Source organism: Microtus oregoni, unplaced genomic scaffold (genome assembly GCF_018167655.1).
Source record: "Microtus oregoni isolate MIOR12 unplaced genomic scaffold, Mior012 000023F_ref0000262, whole genome shotgun sequence".
NCBI classification, from domain to species: Eukaryota; Metazoa; Chordata; class Mammalia; order Rodentia; family Cricetidae; genus Microtus; species Microtus oregoni.
The window spans coordinates 31,987,032-32,011,132 of record NW_024543082.1 but is presented as its reverse complement, the minus strand read 5'-3'; the positions used below and the strand labels follow the sequence as shown (position 1 = coordinate 32,011,132).

The 24,101-nt window shown below is 49.6% G+C and overlaps 1 protein-coding gene across 1 annotated transcript; it reads left to right on the top strand.

Annotated features, from left to right (window-relative positions):
- Nucleotides 1-4,803: 4,803 nt before the first annotated feature.
- Nucleotides 4,804-21,719, top strand: Ets2 (ETS proto-oncogene 2, transcription factor). The gene is made up of 10 exons (XM_041673025.1): nt 4,804-5,398; nt 8,900-8,971; nt 11,730-11,841; nt 13,432-13,551; nt 13,844-14,044; nt 15,283-15,366; nt 15,947-16,171; nt 16,853-17,116; nt 18,547-18,665; nt 19,583-21,719. Exons 2-10 carry the CDS (start codon nt 8,900-8,902, stop codon nt 19,796-19,798), a joined length of 1,413 nt encoding a protein of 470 aa, XP_041528959.1. The 5' UTR covers nt 4,804-5,398; the 3' UTR covers nt 19,799-21,719.
- The last annotated feature ends 2,382 nt before the right edge of the window (nt 21,720-24,101 follow it).

The following is a 24,101-nucleotide window of genomic DNA, read 5'->3' as shown; positions in this document are numbered from 1 at the left end:
GACACAGCCCCTCTGTTAGAAGTCTCTAGAAGAATTCAAATTCACAAGTTCTTTTGGAAAGTCATTCTCTAAATGTCAAATGCTTGCTTTTTCCCCCCACTAGAGTACAGCAGGTGGTTCTTGGCAGGGAAATAGTTCATTCCTTCCGACACAAACACCAAGGGTGGGATGGAAATGAAGAACGGGAGAGGCATACTCGCTAAGTTTAGCCATCGTGCTTGCTACTGAGAAGCACATATGCTCGGGCTCCTTGCCGGGAGAGGGCTGCCATTGTCTCTCCCGACATACAGCCCAGCTATTTTGGAGTGGCCAAGTGTCTGGAGGAGGCTCTGCTACCCCCCATTCTGCCAGGAAGGAGTAGGCTTAGGGGCTGGGATGGGACATAAGGGGCTGGAGTGTGGCTCCCAATGGGTTGTCACCGTGGTCTTGCTTCTTCCTCACCAACTCAGGCTAGTCCAAGAAGGGGACCGTGGTGTTAAACACCCCACACAGTTCAACCATCATCATAGACCAGCTGCTTCCCATGTACCTCCAAACAGACATGGGATAACTGACCACAATAAAAAGGAGAGAGAGTGAGGGAAACAGCAAAACCGCCTTTGCAGCAGGGGCCACCACCAGGCTCACTGCCGTGACTAAGGTGCTGCCTTCCTGCACCTTAGATGTCCCTCCTAGGCCTGAGCTGGGAGTCCCAGTGCAAAATGAAAAAGGATCTCTTGTTCAAAATCTGTGACTTTCAAGCAGGCAACAGCAGAGCTGCAGTCCAAAGGGGCGTTTCTTTGCCAGGAGACTAGAGGTAATTCCAGCATTCTGTGAGAATCTTCCAGCAGGCAAGGGCTGCTGATCGTCTTTATTAAAAGCTAAGAAAGGAGGTTGGCCCTCTTCCTACTTGGACTGCAGCAAAAGTCGTATTTAATTCAGCTACACTGGGGATGGAGAGATGGCTCACTAGTTAAGAGTGCACACTGCCCTTCCGGAGGACCCAGGTTCAGTTCCCAGCATACTATCAGGCAGCTCACAACTCCCTGTAACTCCAACTCCAAGGGTTCCAACACCCTCTTCTGGCCTCTCTGGGCATGCACATACACACAGTAAAAATAAAATACTAGCATAAGAAGCACAGACGATGGGGTTTGCACTTGAAGACAGCATGCAACTGGAGCAGAGGTAACTACGCCATGGTGGAAACCGGACTCTGTAGCTCAGCTATTCTGGAATAGCTGATACTGAGAACATGTGTTCCAGGGCATGGGGAGTCTCACAGTCGCTGAAAAACCATTCCTCAGAGGCATCACCAGACTCTGAAGCCATCTCTTTCATCTTGAACTGGAAGACGTGAGTTCCCACTGCTCCTCAACTACCCAGTGTGCTCAGCAGCTCTCCGTGACCACAACAGACACCCGAGCTTACCCCTTCGGCTTCAGTCTACATCAGCACATGGTTTTTGGAGGGTTGAAACTGAACTATTCCACTTTCTTAATGATTTCCTCCCATGCCAACTTAAGCCTGTTACCTTGATCTTTTGGTCTTTCATCCAGATCGCACCTTAATCCAGGCTTTGTCTCATCTCTGAGGGTATTGTCATAGACTGAACTTTCTTTAAGCATATGCTAGTGGGTCGGACAGAATCATGACCAACTCTTAGTTTATTTGTGGTTCACTGATCCTGGTTACTCAGAGCAAATGTAGGAGTCATGTTTGATTCAGAGAAAAAAACTGAAAAATCATCTCTCTGCACAGGTCTGACTCAGAACAGACACATTTATTTAGAGATTATCAATTTTACAAATACCATGGGTCCTTATTATGAGTTCAGCTGTTCAGACATGCCTAAGGCGCACCGCCCTGCAGGTTAATATCAGAGTGGATTTTCAGAGCCGTGATGAGCTTCCAGAACAGAGCCTTATAAGGGAAACAGCTGTGAGAGGTGACAGAATGACGGACATGGGGCAGTGCCGAGGCCAGGAGTGTGGTCCAGTCCTGCAGGGAAAGCCATCAAATGGCCCTGAGAAGGGAACCACCCCTCCGGAGGCCTCCATTTCCTGTTCTGTAAATGTAGGCATTGAACTTATTTATTGGCTTCGTAGTTTTCCAGCTCTGAAATTCAGCATTTCAATCCCTGGTCTCTCTAACTACCCAAAGTCAAGAAAATCAAAGAAGCCATGACTCCTGTTGAAGGCTCTGCTCTTGGCCCTCTTTGCTGAGAAGGTGGGAGGCATAGGGTCTCCCTAGGCAGGGAAATGGCTATTGTTATTCCCTGCTTTCAGTCCACTGTGTGGCCACCTTTGTTCTGAGCTAGGAAGCAAGGGACTGTGGTAGAAATTCAGACCAGAGAAGCCAAGAAACTTGCCCCCAGGGCCACAGCTGTGTAGCCAGAAGGAGGCTTAGTGAGGGTGAGCCCAGGCAATGCGGCCCAACAGCTGCCCTCAGAGGTTAGGACAGCAGGCTCTATCCAGGAGTCTGTTCACGCCTAGGGCCCTGAGAGACACAAGAGGCCTGAGACCAGCAGAAAACACGCTGGAGGGACAGCAGGAAAAGGTTTCCCCCCAGGGATGTCCACACTGACACTGGAGAAGCCCTAGGACCCAACAGGCATTTCTTGGGAACACTTTAGGTGGGATCCCACCTCGTACAGATTCCTGGTACCTATACAGGCCAGCACACTGGCGAGAGAGGGCTGGTTCGGGAGGAGTGGAGTTAGAAAGCCTTGACCAGACATCAGTGGGATTTATGGCCAGGCACTTCTCCCTGACACATTCCAGATCATACATGAATTGGGGCAATTCTACCTCTCCACACATTCCAGGCCTCGCCATTTGCCTCTGCTGCCCCACCCTCTGGGTTCAAAGGGTCCCCTCTGTGGGATCTTCAGTCTCTGTGTTCCTTTTCTTCTCTGAGGGGCAGGAACTCCGCCTCAGTCTTCTTTGTCCACCTCACGTTGTGTTTGCTGAGTGAATAAATGGTACACCTCACACTAAATGTTTAACTTGGAACTGGGAATCCCCCACCCCCGAGATGGTGCTATTGACTAGGATCACAAGGTAAACACAAACCAGGAGGCAGCGCCTCACAGTTTCTGCAAAGGATAGCTTAGTGAGCTAATCATTTTTTATTTCATAATTACACCCAAGATCCTAAAGAACTCTGTCTGCATGTCACTCTCTAGGTAGTTCGTATTTATGTGATTTCATATTCTGCCTCCCCTTCTGCTCAGCGAAGGGTTATGTTTGCCCTCACACTCCACCTCCACAGTCCACCTGCTCCCTCTGCTCAGGAGCCTACCAGGCTCCCATTTCCTCCTAACACCATTGACTTTTGATCTCAGAGCAGAAGGGGTGTGCTTTTATTAGATTCAATTTGCAGGAAGGCCCCAGGTTCCCTGTGAATCGAGTTATAATAGCCAATGAATAATCACAGGGCTCAGCCAGGCTTCAGTAACTAGGAAACCGCCCAAGAAGAGGAAGGGGGGAAAAGAAACAGAAAAGGTGAACGTGTATCCGTTACATCCCTAATCATGCAACTGCCCATGACTGATCAAGGCTGGGCTATGAGCTGCTTGGCCAACCCAGGTCTCCTTCCCAGGGGAGGGCAGGGGCAAGCCTAAAATAAAGATGCCTGCAGTCTCTGAGACTCACGGGTCTGCCGTTGGTGCTTCTAGCTGCTATTGCTTTAGATCAGGTTTCACATCCTAAGAACTCTGAGGACTGGGGTGGCTTTAGTGAATGCCTTCCCTCCTTCTCATGTATACGACAGGTTGTGCGTCCTAAAATGCTCACCAAGGAAAGACTGTCATTCTATTATTCAGAGCCTACCTCTACCAAGTTCTCAACCCTGCTGATAAATTGTAGTCCAGGTTCCCCTCGGTGACTAACGAACGTTTAATGACACAGGTGCCTCCGTGACATTCCCGTGACAACTTCTTTTGTAGCTTTCTGCTCAGTGTTACCAAGGGCTGCCTTTCAACCCTCAGCTGGAGCAGCCACAAAAGGTCCGCCATCTTGGCTCAAGAAGGCCCTCGGTGACCATGGTAATGGACTAGGGACTCTGCATCCATTTATGGAGTTCTTCCTTGACCTGAGTTCTCTAGTCCTGGCCTGAATACACACTAAAAAGCCATGAGGAAATATCAATTCCCTCTGAACACAGCTGTTTTAGCTTAGTGGAGTGGGCTTTGACTCCTGAAAAGGCAATACACCAGAGAGAAATATCAATTGCAACAGTAACTCAATTGGCCGATAACTTCATATGGGGGTTGCCATGGAAACCAGGAACCCTGAGTACCAGAGAAGCTGGAACCTTCTGCTTCCCTCCCAGTAAGGCTGTCTTTGGAATGTACCAGTCATCAGTCCCATGGCCTTGCCAAAGCTGGACATCTACAATTTCATATCTACGCTAAACTTTTCTACTCAATACTGAACATATACCTGTGCCTACAGAGCTAACGCACAGGTTTCCAACCATGGACTAGCCACTTTCCGAAAAAAAGGGGGAACTACCCTACGGCTGGTGGTTTTGATCATGCGTTTGGGAGACCCACTCTGGACTTGGCATGTAGTTGCCCTGCTAGACTGGGTAAAGTAGAAGAGGAACAGCAATGGCTTAATGAATTACTGAGTGCTCAACCAAGTTAGCGCTAAGGCTTGGCTCAGCTCTAGGGGGCGCCATCCCTACCGAGGCAGTAGGAGGGGCCTCCCAGAGCCAAGCGGCTACGCCACGTTTTACTCTTCCACTCGCGACTCGGCCACCCGCCCACTTTGCGCCTCCCTAACCCCACGTAAGAGTCTTTTCATGACGGAAGGACCAGAAATCAAAATTCACATGTAGTTCCAAGCACAGGGCCGGCTTCACAGCAGAAGCCCAACCACTTAACCTGAGTGCCACCAGCGCTACTAGCTTGGACCTGCGAGCAGCCCTGTGCTGGGGACGCAGGGGGACGGCTCTGCCCTGCCCGCTGGACCTCCAGGACACACGGCCCGAGTCGGGTCCCCAGGAGCAGAGGCCAGCAGGCAGGCGACAGCGGGCTGCAAGGGCGCAGCCAAGGCCCCGGGAGGAGCGTGGACCCGCCGCTGCCCGAGCACGGGTCTCCTCCCACGCCGGCCTGTAGCTCGCTCCTCCTCCCCGCTCTCCCCGTCACCCTTGCTGTCCCCTCCCCCGGTCCCCTCCGGCCCTCCCCCAGCTCCAGAAGAGCGCGCGGCCAGGGGACCGGGCTGGTTACTTCCTCCACCGCGGAGCTGAGCACGGAGTGGACACCACCGAGCCCCACCAATCCTCGCCATCGCCCCCGGCCCCGCGCTCCCGGATCGGCCCTACGCCCTCGCCTCGCCGGGCCTCGCGCGCCGGGATCACCGCGATCTCCTCTCACAGCCGCCCTCTGGCCGGCCCTGCCCGCTGCTACGCGGTAAGAGCGGCCCCGTGCGCGGTGCGACGGTCGGTCCGCGGGAGGGACTCCGCCCGGGGTGGGGTGCGGTGCGGACGGCCCCTGCTCCAGCAGGTCGGTCGGTCGATCGCGCGTCCCAGAGTCGCTCCGGCTGGTTCTCACGCACCCAGTGGCCTCGGCGAGGGACCAGGGCATCGGGCAGGGCGTGGGCTGCCCGCTTTTGTTTTGGGGAAACCAGAGCTCGCCTGGTGCGGTTCCTGCCCAGGGCGCGCGACTGCGTTTCTCAAAGGGGCTTGGGCCACCCGAAGAGGGTGGCCGAGGTAGCCCCAGGTTCGGAGTGACTTGAGTGGGGGAGGCGCTAGGCCTGGGATGATATGGGGGTGCCCGGCGCCTGAAACACCTGGGAAGCTATGGTTCCCCGGGAGCGTGTCACCTGCTTGGCCAGGTCTGCGCCCCCCACCCTTCCCTTCCTCTCTCGCCTTCTCCCAACCCCTCCTGGGCCCTGCGAAGCCAGCGTCCAAGTGGGGGTGTGCATGGCTGCGTTGCTTTTATTTTTTTTCTCCTTAAAGCATATGAATGAAGACATAACCCAAAGCATTTGTATGTGTATTTAACCTGTTTTATTTATTCATTTATTTATTATTTAATCTCGTAAGACTTGTGCTAACCTGCCCTCAATTTCAGCAGAGCTTAAAATAGTGGTTGACTCCCTACTTATTTAGAAAGTAAAGCGGTGAGCAGTCCTGGTTGGAGACGGGAGTCGCTTAATTCACCAGTTAAGAGATAGACTCGCTCCCTGCGGTGGAAGCTCTGGTGCCTTATCTGCCTGCCCACACCGCCGCCGATCGGGAGATACATCTCAGCGTTGAGCTTTTATTAAAATTCTGAGTAATCTCACAGTACAGTAAATGTGAACACCGTGCGCCCTACAGGGAAATAGTCTCTCATATCTGGAATTAGTCATTCATCTCTCTAAACTGATCACTTTCTAAGCGAAAAGAAACCAACCTTCAAAAGGGTTTGGTCTTCCCAGTTTTACCTCACTACAAACCTGTGCTCTCTTATGTAAGTGTTTACCTGTTCCTATAAGGGCACAGTTGCCGGTGAGACCCTTGCTTTAAAAGTTAGCCACTCTCAGTCATTACGTTTCTACCGTGTGCTCCTGATCTTCCTATTCTTTTCTGAGTACCAAAGGGTCTAAACTTGAAAATTGATTTATCTAGAGTCTTGACTTGTTCCAGGAGGTAGCACGCACATTCAGTAGGATAAATGAACTTAAATTTGATTAGCTGTGTGTCTGCCTGAAGCCATTTAGTAGAGTGCTTTAATTCTACAGGGTTTTTTACAAAACTCATTAAAAGCCGGGCAACAAAGGAACCCTGTTCTGCAGCTGGTAATTACAGCTCTTTATGTGGGAGTGGGAACCTCCCTTTTCTCCTCCTGTTTGTACACAAAAGGCGGGGAAGAGCTTCCTCGCCCTCCACAGCCATTCATCTCGGAAGCTAAAAGTCAGAATTAAGCCCGCAAGTGTCTACATGTTGGTCCTGCAGACCCTGGAGGGACCCTGTGGACGTTTCTGGCACTCTGATTGGTTTTCTGCTTGAGGCTTGTGTTTAGTCAAGGGTTCCAGGGCTGACTCCATCCAAGTGGGCTACAAGAAGTTCTCAGGTGGAGCAGTTCACAGAACCGGGACAAAAAGACCTGCTTTAATCGTATTTATACGCTCTCTGCTTCGGTGGGATGTGGCAGGGAGGGCCACATTCATGGTCAGGATTTAAGGCTCTGCTCACCTGATGTGCAATCTCCATAGACACCCCAGGAGGAGGGTGTCCCCAGGCCAGTGACTCAATATCATGGGCCTCAGTTGCCTCAGAGTAAGGAACCTGGACACAGGAGAATTGAGGAGGTGGGACTTGGGGCTTCATTCACACTCTGTCGTGTTGGCATTGTAGGGAATAGTGAATCCTTTTGTGAGTGTAGCTGAGATAATATACGAAGGGAGAATCTGAGCAAATGTGCCCACTGTGAAGACTGGGCAGCCCCTACCCTGACTTCTTCCAGAACTATTGTTCCTTCCCGGCTCCTTCCTGGGCTTTCCTGAGCTACTTGAACTCAAATCTGCATATCTGAGCTCCCAGCAACCTTCCCCAGGGCCCCTTTCTGCCCTTGTTGCCTTTTATCAAGGTGTGCGTGTGTGCACGTGTGCACACGTGCATCTCGGCACATGCACATGAGTGTGTTTAGCAGGAACCTGTTAAGACATCTGCACTGACCATAATGTTGACTATAAATAAAGAGGACACAAGAAAGAACAATGCAAGCTAAATAATTCTTCAAGACTGTGCTAGCTGCTGCCTCTAGTGAGCGCTGTCAATTACACACTCGTCTTAGTGAGTGTTTAACAGGTGGGCACACATACAGGAGAGCAAGTGTAACCCTGGGGTGGCACCAAGGCTGCTGAAGGTGTCTCTTCTGTGACCTGGAGCCGCGGGGGTGGGGGTCTGCTGGCAGTTGCTGATCCTTGGTGGGTGGAAAGGAGGTTCTGCGGCTCTGTTTACCACGTGGAGGGGACCGACGAAGAAGGCCTTCCTTGCCTTCTTGGCCGACCCAGAAAAAAAAATTTCAGCCCACTGCAAGTCACATTTTTGGTTTTCTCTTCAACGTGCTCAAAACCATCTTAGCAGGTCAAATTGATTTTACTATATTCAGTAAACCTAATGTATTCAGAACATTATATAAGCACAAAGTAAATATTCAAGGTATTGAGACTCTTTCCTTTTCCCTCTAGTTCTTAAGATCTCACATGTACCCTCGCTGCCAGCTGGTCTCCCTCCACAGGTGCCTTGTCCAATGCCAGTAGCCACAATGGCCATCTGGTGGTCAGTCCAGCTCTGGAATAAGCCCCTCTAATTAAAGCAAGGCCTAGCTTCTTGGGGAAATGCAAAACTGTGCACATAAAACTGTGCACACAAAGCAGAATAGTTCTGAGATCACACACTCAGAGGATTTGCGGTGACAAGGGCCATGTGACCCAGGACCACGTGCCTCTGCATGGCTCTGAGAAGAATGGTGGGGAGGAGGTGGTCTGGTTTGACGCCCATGGGAGCTTCCAAGGCAGGTGACCCCCCTCCCCCCGCGTGCATGTCTCCCACTGGGTGCCCAGGTTGAAATGACTGCTCTGTGCAGACAGGAGGCGGCGTCTTGTGGCCCTGCCTAGCTTGACCCAAGCTGTCATCTCAGCTGCCCATAACTGTGTAGCTGGGACTCAGGGCACAACCTCCTTGCTCAGCTAACCCAGGGTGTGGGAGCAGCCCCTGGAGTCTCGTACCTAAGTGGAACTCTGTGGAGACCCTCGCGTGTTCTCTTTGAGAGCTACTTCATCTAGAGCCCTCTTAAATAATGGTTCCCCATCCAGGCGCCGGACTCCCGCCACCTGAAGCTCTATGCTGCCGCCAGCGTCACCTTTCAAGTGTGCTTCAGTGCTAACCTCTCTGACTCTTCTCTCTTTTGCTTTTATTCAAGATGAATGATTTTGCAATCAAGAACATGGACCAAGTGGCCCCTGTCGCTAACGGTTTTCGAGGGACACTCAAGGTGTGTGCGTCTTAATTAAATTTTCTTGACAATTTTGGAAGTTCCATTAATAAGAGGGAAAAACCTATGTTGAACTGTGTTCCAGAAAAAAAAAAAAACAAAAAAAAACAAAAAACAAAAAAAACAAAACTAGTTCTGGCCCCAGGTTTGAAATATCTTATCTGTGTGGCTCTAGGGACATGGTTTACTCTCTCCGAGCCTTAGTTTTCTGCACTGTAAAATGGATATCATGATGCTTTTTGTACCTGTCCCCCAAGATATGAAAGGGGTTCATTTGTGGATGAGGTGGCCGCTACAGGCCATTCATGAGGCTCCCTTCAGACTGGGAAAACAAGGCCCACAATTCTGGAAAACAGCTGGAAAGGCTGTGTCCACCACCTTTTTTATGCGCTCAGGAGTTTTCGTGACTGATCAAAGAGGCTAATTAATTTTTTAACTTGTTTCCATCCATTTTCTCCCGTGTGCACATACTGTGATATACATGTCGAGGTCAGGGGACAGTTTGTGGGAGCCAGTGCTCCCCTTCTTCCTTCCGTGTAGGCCCTGGGGAATCAAACTCCAGTCGCCAGGCCTGGCACCAAGTTCTGCCCACTTTACCCACTGATCCAGCTCTCCGTTCCCAGAAGGAATTCGGTTTACAGACTGAAATGAAAGAGCTGTGAGGTTTCCATCAGGACGGGCTGTACCCGCCAGGTTCTCTCTGGTGCAGCGGCAGCAGACCTGTTTATACAAACCCCAAACAGATTAAAGATGCAAGATCTGGCTCCCCTGAGTCAACACTTTTCATGTCACGCCGATGGGACACTCTCGCAGCCTGAGCTGGTAATTTCGTGAGTGTTGTGTGTGTGCACATGTGCATGCATGTGTAGTGAAGAAGCCAGCAATGAGTGTCTTTCTCTGTTACCCTCCACTTTATTTTTTGAGACAGCCTCTCTCACTGAACCTGTTCCTCACCTGCTAGGCAAGAGTGGCTAGCTGTCAGGCTCCAGGAGCCTCCTGTCTCTGCTCTCCTAGTGCTAGGATTACAAAACCACAGGACAGTCGCTAGTGCTGGTTCTTGCCTTCCCCTTATTTGAGGCAGGGTCTCTTGTCCTCTGCCTTGTACACAGAAGCTTCTGGTCCCGAGCTTCTGGGGACTGTCCTGTCTGCTGCCCCTCTTCCTAGCACACTGAGCTGACAGACAGGGTCCCTTGTCCAGCCTCATGTGGGTTCTGGGGATCCCGAGTCATGTCCCCCAGCTTGCCCAGCAAATGCTTTTTCTGCTGAGCCATTTCCCCAGCTCCCTAAACCTTTTTTAAGTTATGTGTCTGGTGCAGGCTCCAAGGGCAGAGCCTGGCACCCATTACAGTGATGCGCTTTCTTGTTTGATTCGGTCATGTGTCTTCAGCACGGCATAAAAGGCACAAGGAAATGTGGCAGAGCTGAGGCCACCTACGCCCCTCAGAAAAAGCCCTTCCGTCAACGGAAAGAACTTGCTGATGTCCGGATTCGGAGAAGGCATTCGCCAGAGACTATGTTGAAATGCGTAGCAAGGCTTTGCATTGTTCTGGGACTTCCTGGTTTTAAAAAAAGAACTTCCAGAAAGATACTTCCTAGAGGCCCGGGCAATATTTGGGAGGGGGCAGTTTTTTGTTAGACATCTATTTAATATTTCACCAAAGTCAACCCCTCGTAAAGTCCCTGATAAGTCCTGTTGCCTGCCTGCCTAGGTTGTTGGCATCTTGGGGGCTTGGGGCTTGGGGGCTTGGAGATTGAGGGCTGGGGCTGGGAGCCTGCCCTCTTGTGCAACACATCCTTCGCTCTTCTGCATTTCTGAAATGAAGGCACAGCGCTGAGCTGATTTTATTTGTAAATGTGTTACACATTTATTTGCCCATGATGCAACACACGGGTCATCGTGTTACACACGATGTGGGATTTCCAGATTATGTTGGGAAATGGAACTTTTCTTCACGTTTCCTAAACGAGCCGGAGAGGGATGGGTCACCCTGGTTGGGTGCTTATTCGTGCCCCTCCCATGCAGGGCTGCTGTTTTTCATAAATGCTGTGTGAGTGAGATCATGTAGCCATCGATGGTTTCCAGGGCTTGTCTTTACGTGTGTACCCGATGCTTCCTGAAAGATGCTTTGGAAAGTCTCTCTGTAGTTGGTTTGAAGTTTCTTTTCTATAGTCTTTTTTTAATTTTATCATGGAAAACATTAAGGGCTTTATTATTTTTCACAGATTACTGTTATCTGAGCCACTGGAGTGCTGAAGGGCTTCCCTCATTTCACTTAAAGTGGTAGATACTTCAAAGTAACTGTCCAAAGATAAGAGCAGCTTACTATTGCTTCAGCTCCCCAGGTCCTTCCAGCCTTCCATTTTTGTTTGAAGTGTATTTGCTTTTTCTTTGCCTATACGCCCGGTCTGGCAAGCTGGGGGCTGATCTTCTTTGAAGACCCTCTCAGTGTGGTCCTAAGGTTCTGCTGCTTTTCACTGTGCTTACTTTATTAATTTAAGTTGGCTATGCCGCTGAAAGAACCTCCCAGGCCATCTGACCCTGTCCTATTAATTAAAGAATCTAGGGTGAGATAGGATTGTTTGGATTACTTTGAACTTCAGAGGAAGCGTGCTGCCAGCACCGAGAGGCCACCGGCCGGTGTTGCTTTAGAACAGCTGATGTCATCGGGACCTGTCGTAAGGTTACTGTGGATCACTAAGAAAGCATATCATCAAATGAGTTCATGCTACATCTCTTTCTCGTCCCTGTGTTTTGCAGCGCCAGCCAGCCTTTGACACCTTTGACGGTTCTCTGTTTGCCATGTTCCCCTCTCTCAGTGAAGAGCAGACACTCCAAGAAGTGCCCACGGGCTTGGATTCTGTCTCCCACGGTAATGTGTTCCTCCTAACCTAGCGGAGAGGGTGCACGGCTTCCCTCAGTAGCTGGGTTAATAAAGGCATGATCAGTTAGCAAAGACAGATCATTCCGCAGCCAGAAATGCTGATAGGTTGGGTGTAGACGGTCTGATAGAAGTCTTCTCCGAGGGCCTGGGAGAAGGCAGCTTTCCTCCTGTGTGAGTAAACCGTCATTCCTCACACGGTGCCCCCTGTGAACTAAGGATTCCTCACACGGTGCCCCCTGTGAATTAAGGAACTCTGGGAACCCCACTTGAACTGTTTTCAAACACTTCCTCATCTCCCTGATGTCGTCTTCTTATAGCAGGTAGTGGACGTTGAAATGTGACCCAGCTTCTAATGCTCAGTTCACATTTCTAGTTAAGACACACACACACACACACACACCCTTTCCCTTTGAGTTTTGAGACCACAAACTACTCTTGCTCATCTTAACCCTTTGTATTCTGGTAGTAGTTCTCACTGCCGTCCTTTGCTCTTCTCAAAGGGCTAGCATGTCCAATACGTCTCTCCGATTACTTCATAGAGTTATTGGCTGGACACATTCCAGACTGATGTGTCATATGAAGTGGGTGCTGGAAAACACGGCCCAGAAAGATCTGTCAAAGCACTTGTGCTTCCGTAAGCACGGGGTCGTCTGGCCATCCCTTGTCGTTCCTGAAATTTCTGAGAGCGCCAGAGAAGACTTTTTTTCAAAGATGTTAAGGGCGTGCCTGTTTCACAGTGCAGAGTGCTGTCTGAGCCCAGCTTGCCCAGTTTCCTTGGCTGTCTGCTCAGCTTGATGGACACAGCTCCCACATTGAACACTCCCAGCCACGGAAGGCGGCCAGGGACTGTCCCACTTGCAGCATTGCCGTATGCACTATCTTCTGCAAAGGCCACACTCAAGAGCCATATGAAAGTTACCAAAAAAGTAAAATCTCATGTTCTGAATACTTCTGACAGTTTTATGCTGTGTTCCTAGCTGTCCTTGACTATGTACAGGACCCAGGCTGCAAGGTTGGACACATCTGAAGCCTTCTGAACAAAATCCATACAATTTAAAGTGTTTAAATATGATTTATGTAGAGGTGGTGTCAGTGTGTCCTTGCTTTATAAAGCTTTGAAAAAAAAATACTCGATTTTTATTTTAAAAGTTTGACACACACACACACACACACACACACACACCGGGTACTTTGCCAGGCTGGCTCGGAACTCACTATGTAGCTCAGATACTCTCATTTTCCTCCTGTGTCCGTCTCCCAAATGCTGGAATTACAGCTCTGTACCACCAAACTCATTTTTTTTTAAAAAAATCTTTCCTTGTTGCTTTTGGAGGTTTTTTTTTTGTTGTTGGTGGTGGTTTTTTTTTTTTTTTTTTTTTGGTAATACTGGGTATGGAACTCAGGCCTGCTGCATGCTAGGTGAATGCAAGCATCGAGTTACACCCCAGCCCCACAGCTGTATGCCGTTAAGGAATTCGTTCTAGATTTGTGATCACAGTTCTCAGAAGACCGGGGCTTATCCTAAGCTTCTGTTGACATTGCCACCCTGGTCTTGACATCCCTGTGTTCTCTGTCTAGACTCAGCCACCTGCGAACTGCCTTTACTCACGCCCTGCAGCAAGGCGGTGATGAGCCAAGCCTTAAAAGCCACCTTCAGTGGCTTCCACAAGGAGCAGCGGCGTCTTGGCATTCCCAAAAGTAAGTGCTGGACTTGGAGGCTGGGGAGTCCCCGGAAGACAGGGGTGGAATGGTTTGGCTGGGTCTGCCTTTAGGATGCTCTTGGTAGGAAGAATGTAGGAAGAGTGTACCTGCAATGGCCTGTGGCCTGCTGCACCCCTATCCTGCACTCATCAAACGCCAAGTGTCACTGGTGTCTTAGAACATGCCTGGGTCGCCGCATGGTGACGTCTCATCATTTTGTGGGTTTGGAGCTGCCTCCCTGCCTCCTGGCTGTTCACCCGCATTGTCCTTTCTCACCCTCCCTACACAGACCCCTGGCTCTGGAGCGAGCAGCAGGTGTGTCAGTGGCTACTCTGGGCCACCAACGAGTTCAGCCTGGTGAACGTGAACCTGCAACGGTTTGGCATGAATGGCCAGATGCTGTGTAACCTCGGCAAGGAGCGTTTTCTGGAGCTGGCACCCGACTTTGTTGGTGACATCCTCTGGGAACATCTGGAGCAGATGATCAAAGGTAAGGCTGGACTTGGGGAGGCGGGGACCCAGATAAAGGAAGGCGTGCCCTTCCACCTCAGGCTGCCCAGTGGTCAGAGTCCATTGCTTCAAAACACCCCCAAGCGAGTCAAACGGGGAGGTGCTGATTGGGTCTTCATTCCACGGAGGGAAGTGTGTGTGCTGTCTGTACCAGGTGTAGCCACGAGGCAATAGCCTGAGTCACCAAATTGCCGGTTGCTGCCAGGCTGCGCTGGTTGTGCCAACTCAGAGCACCTTGGCTATGTAGGCCAGCCAGAGTGCCGGGTGGGTGAGCTCACTGGAAGAGCCAAGAGAGACAGCGTTGCTTGAATGTAAGGTGGCGTACACAGGTCGTTGTGGATTTTGTAGAAAACTTGCTGTAGTCCACTGAGGATTTTGGAGCTCACACCGTAACTGATCAACTCGTATACACACTGAAATGTTGAGAAAAAGCCCTGAACTCAGGAATCTCATCGAGACTAGAGGCACTCTTGTCTCAGAACTCAAAGATCACCGAACCTGCTTAAAAGATACCTGGGTTTAAATGAGGGACAGTTCTTTATTTAAAAAGCCAAAAGAGTCAGAAAAATGGTTGGCGTCTTAGGTAAACACATCTGCTTTCAACGTATAAACTCAGAATCTCATTTGGGTTCTGTTGCCAGGCTGGTTTAGTTATTGCTTCCTAGAGCCGAGGAAACTGACTTTAAAGAAGCCCTGATTCTTGGGGAACATGGACTGGTCTCACCCAGCGTGTCTCTGGGCAGTCATTTATATGACAGGTCTGTTCAGCGTGTGCATTTGTGTAGCATGGCTTCACGGGATGGGGTTTGTGATGGCGTGTTCCTCGTAAGGGTCCTTCCACAGAACACGGACTGCTTGCCCTGTGGACCTCACGACACCCCAGACTAACTTACAGAGGATGTTCAGCCTCTCGGGGGCAGGCACCGAGTCCATTTCCTTCACCCACTGTTTCCTAGCCCAACAACAGATGGTTTTTTATAAACATAGGCGTGAAATGGATACACAAACTGGACCTTCCTAGACAGTGGCGTCATCGATTTTGGAAAACTTATCCCAGATTATTAGAAAAATATATTGTAATTAAAAAAAAGACACATAAGGGTGTTGAAATCAAGTGGGCAAGGTCATTCCAATATCCATAAAACAGGAGCGTGGAAGTACTGCAGTTCTTGCGGAGTCTTTAAACTGGGTTTCATGTCTTCTGCGTCTGTTTTTCAGAGAACCAAGAAAAGACAGAAGACCAATATGAAGAAAACTCACACCTCAATGCGGTCCCTCATTGGATTAGCAGCAATACATTAGGTCAGTCAGGTGACCTTTTCCTAAAAGCTCTGGTTTTCGCCTTTCAAGCCCCTCGGGTAGCCCAGCCCTCTTCCTGTGGTGGTTACACATGGAAATCGCTCGCCTAAGTAGCTGCAACATGGTAGATCCATGTGAAATGCGTAAAGACAGTCTAAGACTCTGACTCATCTAGACTAACTCAGAGGTCGTAAAATGAAACCAAGAATATAAACTATTCCTTGATGAGTTAGGATACTGTTTATATATTGAGGTGACCACTGATATGCTGACCAGTTCAAGTGGAAAATTAACTTCACCTGCTTCTTGCGTTTTTCATGTGGCCACAGGAAAACTTAGCCTTGCTTAAGAGGCTCATATAATCTCTAGGAGTCAACACTGCTCAAGGCCACTTTAACCATAAAGAGGAAAAAAGAAGTCAGGAGATGCTAATGTAGTATAGCAAGACAGTTGCCGTGCTCTGAATGGAGACACCTGTCTCAAAACAGGGTCTCCTGTAGGTGGCTCACAGGGTCAGGTGTGGGGCTAGCTGTCGTGATGTTGGCTTTAACAACTCTGCCATCCATCCCATCCTTGTGTTCAGGCTTTGGCATGGAACAGGCTCCGTATGGAATGCAGACACAGAACTACCCCAAAGACAGCCTCCTGGACAGCATGTGCCCGCCATCGGCGACACCTGCCGCTCTCGGCTCTGAGCAGGAGTTCCAGATGTTGCCAAAGTCTCGGCTCAATACCGTCAGTGTCAATTACTGCTCCATCGGCCAGGACTTCCCTGCTGGCAACTTGAATTTGCTCGCCAACAGCTCTGGTAAGAGAACGTTCTAGCGTAAGGTTGTTGTTGGTTTGTCCTGGAAGCTGTCAGTATGAGAGACGCTTGGTTAAGGGCATTCTGTCTTCTGCCGCCACAGAAGGTTAAAAGACAGGGTCATCTTCCATGTGGCTTTCCAATAAAGTACAACCTGTTTGAGCCGGGTTCTGTAGGTATCCAGTGAGCAATACTGAATAGCTTAACAGCCTTAAGCTAATTTCCTCACAGTGGAGTTACTCTGTTGGGACACAGGAATGTGTCAGATTCCTGTTTAAGGGTATAGCAGACACGGTCCACACATCTCAGGGTGTCCATCTGGTTGAATTAAGACAGCTGTGTACACCTGTGTTACAGCCATCCACGCGGATGGGCCCCTGCTAGCTTCTTCTTCGGGGTTTGTCTTTTACCAGCCATTGTGACTTAGCATTTTTCATGGCTATATAGTGTTCTACATTTTATCCATGCTTCTGTTGGAGGAAGGTGTCCTAAGAAGTTAGCACCTTTGTTGAAGAGTGCTTGGAAGGGTCTGGGTGATGCGGTACCTGGTGTGTATATCGTTCTGGGGCTCGCTGACAGTGTTGCAGGGATTGGTACCCAGATGCACCTGAATTGGTGATCCAGGGGCCCAGGCCTCTCACGTCTCAGAGGAGGTCTCAGCATGTGTTTGGTTGCTGTCACCAGGGAAAGCCAAGGACCATGACTCCACAGAGAACGGTGCGGACAGCTTCGAGAGCTCCGACTCACTGCTGCGCTCCTGGAACAGCCAGTCGTCTCTACTGGATGTGCAGCGGGTACCGTCCTTCGAGAGCTTTGAGGAGGACTGTAGCCAGCCACTGTGCCTCAGCAAACCAACCATGTCCTTCAAAGATTACATCCAAGAGAGGAGTGACCCCGTCGAGCAAGGCAAACCAGTTATTCCTGCGGCAGTGCTGGCTGGCTTCACCGGTGAGTGTGCACTCAGGGTCCCAGCCAGCTCCTGTGTGGCTGCCGTGACAATCTTCCGCACTCAGAGGCTCCCTGTATCCAAGTCCCACGAGGCCAGGCTTGCAGGAGTTTTCATGATCGGGTCTCGGGGTGGGAGAAGATAGCAGGTCACACCCTCTCCCTGGAACAGGAGGTGGAGAGGTAGGAGAGGGGACAGACGGACAGACTAGTCCTGGCTCTGACTCACACTCTGGATCTCGAGGAATGTAAACTGGCCTGGGGAAGGGCGGGAGCTGGCTCATGGCTTACCGGCACTATTTACCTCTCCCTTGGCCTCCAAAACCATCCCAGAGAAGGGGAGAGCTCTTCTAGACAGAGAAAGAGTCTTAAAGCTGTTTTTAGAACCAGACAGTTTCAAAACTGGGGCAAAAATACCAAGAATGTTCATTTTTCACCACTTCAGAGGCCTTTAAATAGACCTCTTTTCATATCTTTTCATATGCTGGCCTTAAGAAGCCACCGTGGATTTAAAAAAATTAATTTTAAAAATATAAGATGAAAGTGAGAATGTGTAGATTTTTTTTTTCATTGTCAAATGGCTATGTCTATGTATAAAGACTCACAAAGGGGTTTGACCCTTAGGCCTTTGGATACCTGGGAACCCGAGGACAGCTAAGGAAACTGCACAGCATTAGGAGTGTCTGCCTGGGTGGTGATGGTAGAGGACCATGTGTCGTCTAGCCTGTGGCCAGTGGTGTTACCGTGGGTAGTGTGGTAACCCAAGTGGAGAGTCAGTTCAGAGGTGGCCCTAGTGGCCGTTGAAGTGAGTAGGCTCAGTCTGGTTCCGTCCGAGGTCTTTCCGAGCTTCCCCAAAGCCTTTTCCTGTTTGCAGGCAAGGTGACCTCAGCTTCCCTAGACTGTGATGGGGACCCAGGAAAAGTCGCTGTCCTGAGTACATCCTTAAGAAAGACAGCACTGCAGCCAGGGTCCCTCTCAAGGGGGTGCTTCTGAGTTCCCGCGGAGCGGAGATAGATGGTTGCCAGTACAGGTCACCCCATGGGTGTGTTTATGTACCCCACGAAAGTTTGCTGTGGTCCTGAGAGCCATGCCTGTCATGAAATGATCCTTGAGTGTCCACCCCAGCCCTGCTGGGTGTTTATAGAAATAAACATCTAAGGTTCTTTACTAGAAAGCATTAAACAACAGGAGGATTGGTGCTGATGGTGATTGCTAGCCCTGAATCCTCCTCCTGGGGGAACAATCACAGCAGCCTAGGAAGAGCCATGCCTCAGCCATCCTGCTGGAGGAAGGGGAGGCCACTGTGGCTTCTGCACATTAAAGTATTTCCCTGAAGCCCCAGCTGCTCATCACAACAATGCCCGGTGGGGTCCATGTTCTCAAGACAGCCTGGTCACTGGGAGGGTCAGTAACCTGCCTCTCTTTGTCCCCAGGAAGTGGACCAATCCAGCTGTGGCAGTTTCTTCTGGAGCTGCTCTCTGATAAGTCCTGTCAATCATTCATCAGTTGGACAGGAGATGGATGGGAGTTCAAGCTTGCTGACCCTGATGAGGTATGGCCACTTGCACACTCAACCCCAGTCCATCACCTTGGGCTCTAAAGGTGACCCTGGGCACAAGGGAAGTCAGTCAACAGAGCCAGTAAGAACCCTCCCCTGACCACAAGTTCCCTGGCTCTGGGGATAGGTGAACTGAAGCCACGGTCTTGTTGATGCACGGGCCTGGTGTCCTATGGGCAGTGCCCTCCCTTTGTGGACACTGTCTGTTGGAGGCTGGTTACCTTCAGTAAGTTCTGGAGGGAGTTCCCCTTTGTCCCAAGTTGGACAGGGCACATAGCAGCCAGGCAGCCTTCAGGGCTGGCCCTGGGGCCCTCTGCGGGAGACAGCTTTGGTAGGCATGATGCCAGCGATATAAGTAATGTAATCTGTCGCCCTCTCCGCGTCTAGGGAAATAAGCATGTCTCACGGGCCAGGATAGGCGCATCAGCCGTCACATGACTTCAAATGTGTCTCAGTTGGCAGAGTGGCTGCCTAGCTTGCTCACAGCTGCGGCTTCCATCCCCAGCCCCACATAAACCAGGTGTGATGGCTCATGCCTGTCTGTCGTCAGAGCGTGGAAGTGGAGGCTGGAGGATGAGTGGCCAGTCTGGGATACGCGAGCCTCTGGCATTTTAAAGGGGGGGGGGGTGGGTGTTGGAATAAGAGTTATGGAGGGTGACTGACAGCACTTGTCCCTGTGTGAGGGACTCCTGGTTCCAAATGGCTGGCCCAGGAGGCTTTGCTGAGCTGGGGCTGGGGGCAGAGACAGCGTCATCACTGACCCCTGTCCAGTGAAGCCTCTGCGCACATTTAAAGCGACCCGGACAAGTCCCTGTGACCTAGGGTCTCTAGAGTGAGCATCCATGGCCAGGGCAGCCAGTCATGGCTCAAGAGTGGACCCCGGTGACTCTGACCTTTCTGTCTTCCCAAAGGTGGCTCGCCGGTGGGGAAAGAGGAAAAACAAACCAAAGATGAACTATGAGAAGCTGAGCCGGGGCCTGCGCTACTACTATGACAAAAACATCATCCACAAGACGTCAGGGAAACGCTACGTGTACCGCTTCGTATGTGACCTGCAGAACTTGCTGGGGTTCAGCCCCGAGGAACTGCATGCCATCCTGGGTGTCCAGCCTGATACAGAAGACTGAAGTCCCTGGGACGACCTGAGCTGGCCCCGGGGCCCGGGGACTGAGTGGGAAGTCCGTCCTGACCCACTGCTCCAAAGACCCATAGGAGGGCAGGATGGGACCCCTCTGGGAGTTGCCAAGCAACAGTGGCCTTCTTTCATCCCTTGCCTCTTCCACAAGGCCAACTCCCCAGTGGTGGAGGGGGCATGGCCTCTCTGTCCTTAGCGAGACCTGGAAGGGAAGACGCTCTGGGGAGCCACCGGAGCACCCAGGCTGTGTGTTTATCACAATCCTCGCGGCTGTTTGAGGTGCTCCAGGGAGCCAGCGTGTGGTGGACGCAGAGACATTGAAAAACATTGTTTTTCCTTTGGCGTTTTGCCACCAGGAGTAGCAAATGCAAGAGCCACCTCCTCTTGAGAGCGGGCTAGGCAGGCGGTGGAGCACAGCGATTGCTCCGGTTCAGAAGTCAGTTTGTACATATTATTGTATCTTATGTAATGTCGAATCCGCCAACAGTTCTATTTAACAGAAATTGTATATTGTATTTAAAGTAATTATCACTGTTTGAAAGAATGTGATACCTGCTAGGTTATCTTTCTTTTTTTTTTTTTTTTTTTTCACTAGCGCATAGATAGGAATGTCCTTTTACAGAGGTTTAGTCTCTCAGGGGCCGACTGAGAGAATCGTGATATACTGTTTTCATTTGATTTTCCAACAGGAATGGGGTCCGAGGAATGACCCCTGATTTTTATTTTTGTTGTCGTTGTTGTTTTGGTTCTGGCTTGCTCATTATCTGGCCAGAACTTTGTATATTGGGATTTTTTTTTTATAAGAAATCTAATGTTATTATTTGAGGGTGCCTCAGGCCTCTCCACTTCCTCCTGGGCTGTAAAGTAAGAGCTGAAAAGCAGTATTTTTCTTGACAAATGGCACATGTTTTCCACTTCTCTGCATGCCTTAAGACGGTTTATACACAAATGTATTTTATTTTTTGGCGTAACGGTGTTTTCCAGGCATCTCCCCCTCCCCCCAGCCAGCCGTTTCCTTCCTTCGCCCCAGGGTGTTCTGTGTGGCTCCAAAAAGAAGCCTATTTTTGGAAATATATGACTCCTTTTCAGAGATCAGAAGGGATTTATGTAGCAGCTATTTTTACTGCAAAAGTAACTCACTGGAAAAAAAATGTAATTTGTACGAAAGCTTTATTTTTATCTTAGCTCGTGTTAAGGGAACTGTGCTGGGCAGTGCTGAGGACGCCGGGAGGGGATCTTCCATGGCCTTGACCTTAAATGAAGCATGGCGCTCCCTATCTCGCTGGCCTGCCATGTGTCTTACCATCTGGGTTGCATGTTCTTCTTCCTGCTCTGTGTCCTCAGAGAGTTTGCTCCTCTTGTTTCCTTGGCCATGGATACCCAGAAGCACAGACAGGGCAAGCAAGATGGGAAAAGGTGTGAAGCGGTTTGTGTGATGTTTTTATCTGGTGAGGAGCTCACCATGATGCCGCACACCTTCCTCCAGGCTTCGCCACTTGCCAGCAGAGTGGCCTCGGGGCCAGCAGGTGATACTGATAGAGAGACCTCGCAATGGACACAAGACCATCTGGGTACCTGCTGTGCCAGTCCTGGGAGTCCTAGCCTGCAAGCCCAGAAATAAGCAAAGGATGCCTTTCAAAGGGGCCTGTGTGTCCCTGGGACATGTGTCTATAATATGAACAGACGTGGGACTGGGGACATGCTTTTGTAAAAGCTTAGCCATCACTCAGTTTATATGCAGTTGAGCCACGTGAAATTGCCCAGTTTAGCCTGAGTTTTGTCAGCCAAGATGGCGGCTTTACATGGTTGAACCTAACAGTTATGGAAGTCCTTGGAAGACTTTGGCGTGGTCTTAAGTATAAAGGTTTTGTAATCTGGCCTTTTCTTCCTCAAATAATAAAGTATTTGGTTTAGCCAATGCCTCCTTGTAATGTTGGCTCCTTGGAATATTTTTCCTTCTCAGTCCTGACACAGAGGAGGTACATGAGAATTTGAACCCATTCTGTACCCTCATCTGTATGGCCTCCAAGTCCAGTCTACAGCTCATTGACCTGGAAACAAGATAGGACCCATTGAGCCCCTCCCCAAGGAATTAGAATACAAATGTTTCATGTGAAAACTTACCTAGGAAAGGATTGGGATAGAAAGATTGGCCTTGGCTTCATCAGAAGTTTAGAGAGGGAAGAGGATGCTTGTGTGAAATGTCGTTTGAGATCCACAGCTCCATTCTCCTCACTAGGATTCTGATAGTGGTAAGACAACAAGATGGCTCATGGTCACAGAATACATGCCCCAGAATATTTCCACACTCCAGAATCCACAAGTATATACGAAGAAGCAGACCACACCCGGGTCTCACAATTTAAGTTTGCTATGATTGCACATCTCTTCAATGCTTGGGCTCTTGTGTCTTGTTAGTCAGGCCTAACAGATTCATAACCAAATTAAGGAGTAGCATTCAATGACTGAGTCAGATATTGTGGATGCTTTCTATGATAATGCAACAAACACGTGTGTGGTAACAAGAGGGAGAGGTGAGCTGTGATTGGGTGTAGCCGTACAATACGCTTCCAGTTACATCAGTCTATTCTGTATCCCTGCCCATACGTAATTTTGTAGCCTGCATTGGTTATTTGGAAAAAACCTTCAGATGATAACACAGTTTAGTGGACACTGTCAAAGGGTTAGTGGACTTAATGCCGCTGCCCGACTTTACAGAAAAGCTCCAGGAAGCTTATCGGGCTCACAGTGACATATACAGAGTCTTAAACATTGGGAGTTGAACCTTTTATCATCAACAACCATCCTTTCCAAAATCGTTTGCTTTGAAGTGTCGAGCTTGTCTCATTTAATTTTGAGAAACAACCAGGCAAATATCCATGGTAAGATATAGTTTGCCAATTATTATTTCATGTAAAGATCTTATTTGGATGAAGTGGTTAGTTTAGCTGGCAACTCTAACATGGCTGCATTCCCTTGCGCGGAGAAGCCATATTTATTCAGAATGCAGCAGGCTCCTATTACAGATCATATGGAAACTTACTACTGTAGATGTTTCCTAAAACAGATACATATATGAGGGGAACTTAAATGTAGTCACTATATAATGGGTGAGATAATGCCCCATCTGGACATCTTACACTACCAAGTAAAATCTCCAGTGTCGAAAATAGGTTACATCTTGGTGTGTCACTGAACAAAGGGAATTCTTAGACAGCCCCCCCCCGAAAGAAAACCCACAGGCTATTGCAAAACCTATTGATTGTTCTCCACAACATTATGGTAAGGCCCTATTGCTGAAGACACAACTTACTATGTCATCAAACATGGAGACATCGGGCTGGTGCCCTATTAGAAGTTTCACCCTGACTGACTAGCATCATGGTACTGGAAGGTATACCCTGCCGAAGGAGAAAGTGACCACCGATTTTGCCCAGCTACAAACCCTTCAACCTACAGCAATAACTTGCCTGTCAGACACATTGCTGCAACAGGGGCATGAATGCTATGGAAACAACCAAACAGGTTTTTGTTTTTTTAGTCAGATTTAATGCCCTCTCCATGGGATGGAACTCATACATGAGATTGCTAAAATGGTCAAGAGTCTCGGGCTAAATAGATCATGGACCTAGGGAAAAAACAATTACTGTTATTCTTCTAAAGGACCTCAGCAATAAAGTGTAGCCTAATGATGTATGTCCAAAGCCTTAGATCAGAGCAATTACTAGCCTGAATCAGAGATGCTTCTTGCAGTAGGTAGGAATTAACACAGAGACCACAGCTGAACAACGTGCAGCAAAAGAGATGTCTTTAGACCTGCTGGGCACGGCTAGGGGATGTACATGGAAGCAGAGGTGGAAAGATCCTGAGAGCCAGAGGCCGTGGGTGACTCCAAGGAAACAGTGTCTCCCAGACACAACAGATTGACACAAATAAACTCACAGAGACTGCTACAACAAGCCCAAGACCTGTACAGGTCCAAATCAGACAAAATCCCAGCATGGAGACTGTTCCCAATGGATACCTTCTGAAAAAGGAAAATCGGTGGTCTTCACTGGAGTGTCCGGGTTATATGAACACTCAGGACTAGTGGGCAACACACAGCAGACTGGTGTGGGAGAATTGTTTGTATTCTGTCAATCATGCTATAAATAAACGTTGGAGGGGGTTGGCAGTTGGGGGTGGAGGGTGGCAGTACACGTTTTGTTCCTTTGGATACTTTTGCCCAAATGGGCACCTGTGTGTGTGTGTGTGTGTGTGTGTGTGTGTGTGTGTGTGTGTTTGATTTTTCACGT

Excerpts from the sequence above, each read along its gene's own strand:
- Ets2 (XM_041673025.1), top strand. The coding sequence starts at position 8,900 with ATGAATGATTTTGCAATCAAGAACATGGACCAAGTGGCCCCTGTCGCT. Across the intron at positions 11,842-13,431 it reads CTTGGATTCTGTCTCCCACG|ACTCAGCCACCTGCGAACTG; the intron begins GTAATGTGTTCC and ends TTCTCTGTCTAG. Across the intron at positions 17,117-18,546 it reads AGTGCTGGCTGGCTTCACCG|GAAGTGGACCAATCCAGCTG; the intron begins GTGAGTGTGCAC and ends CTTTGTCCCCAG.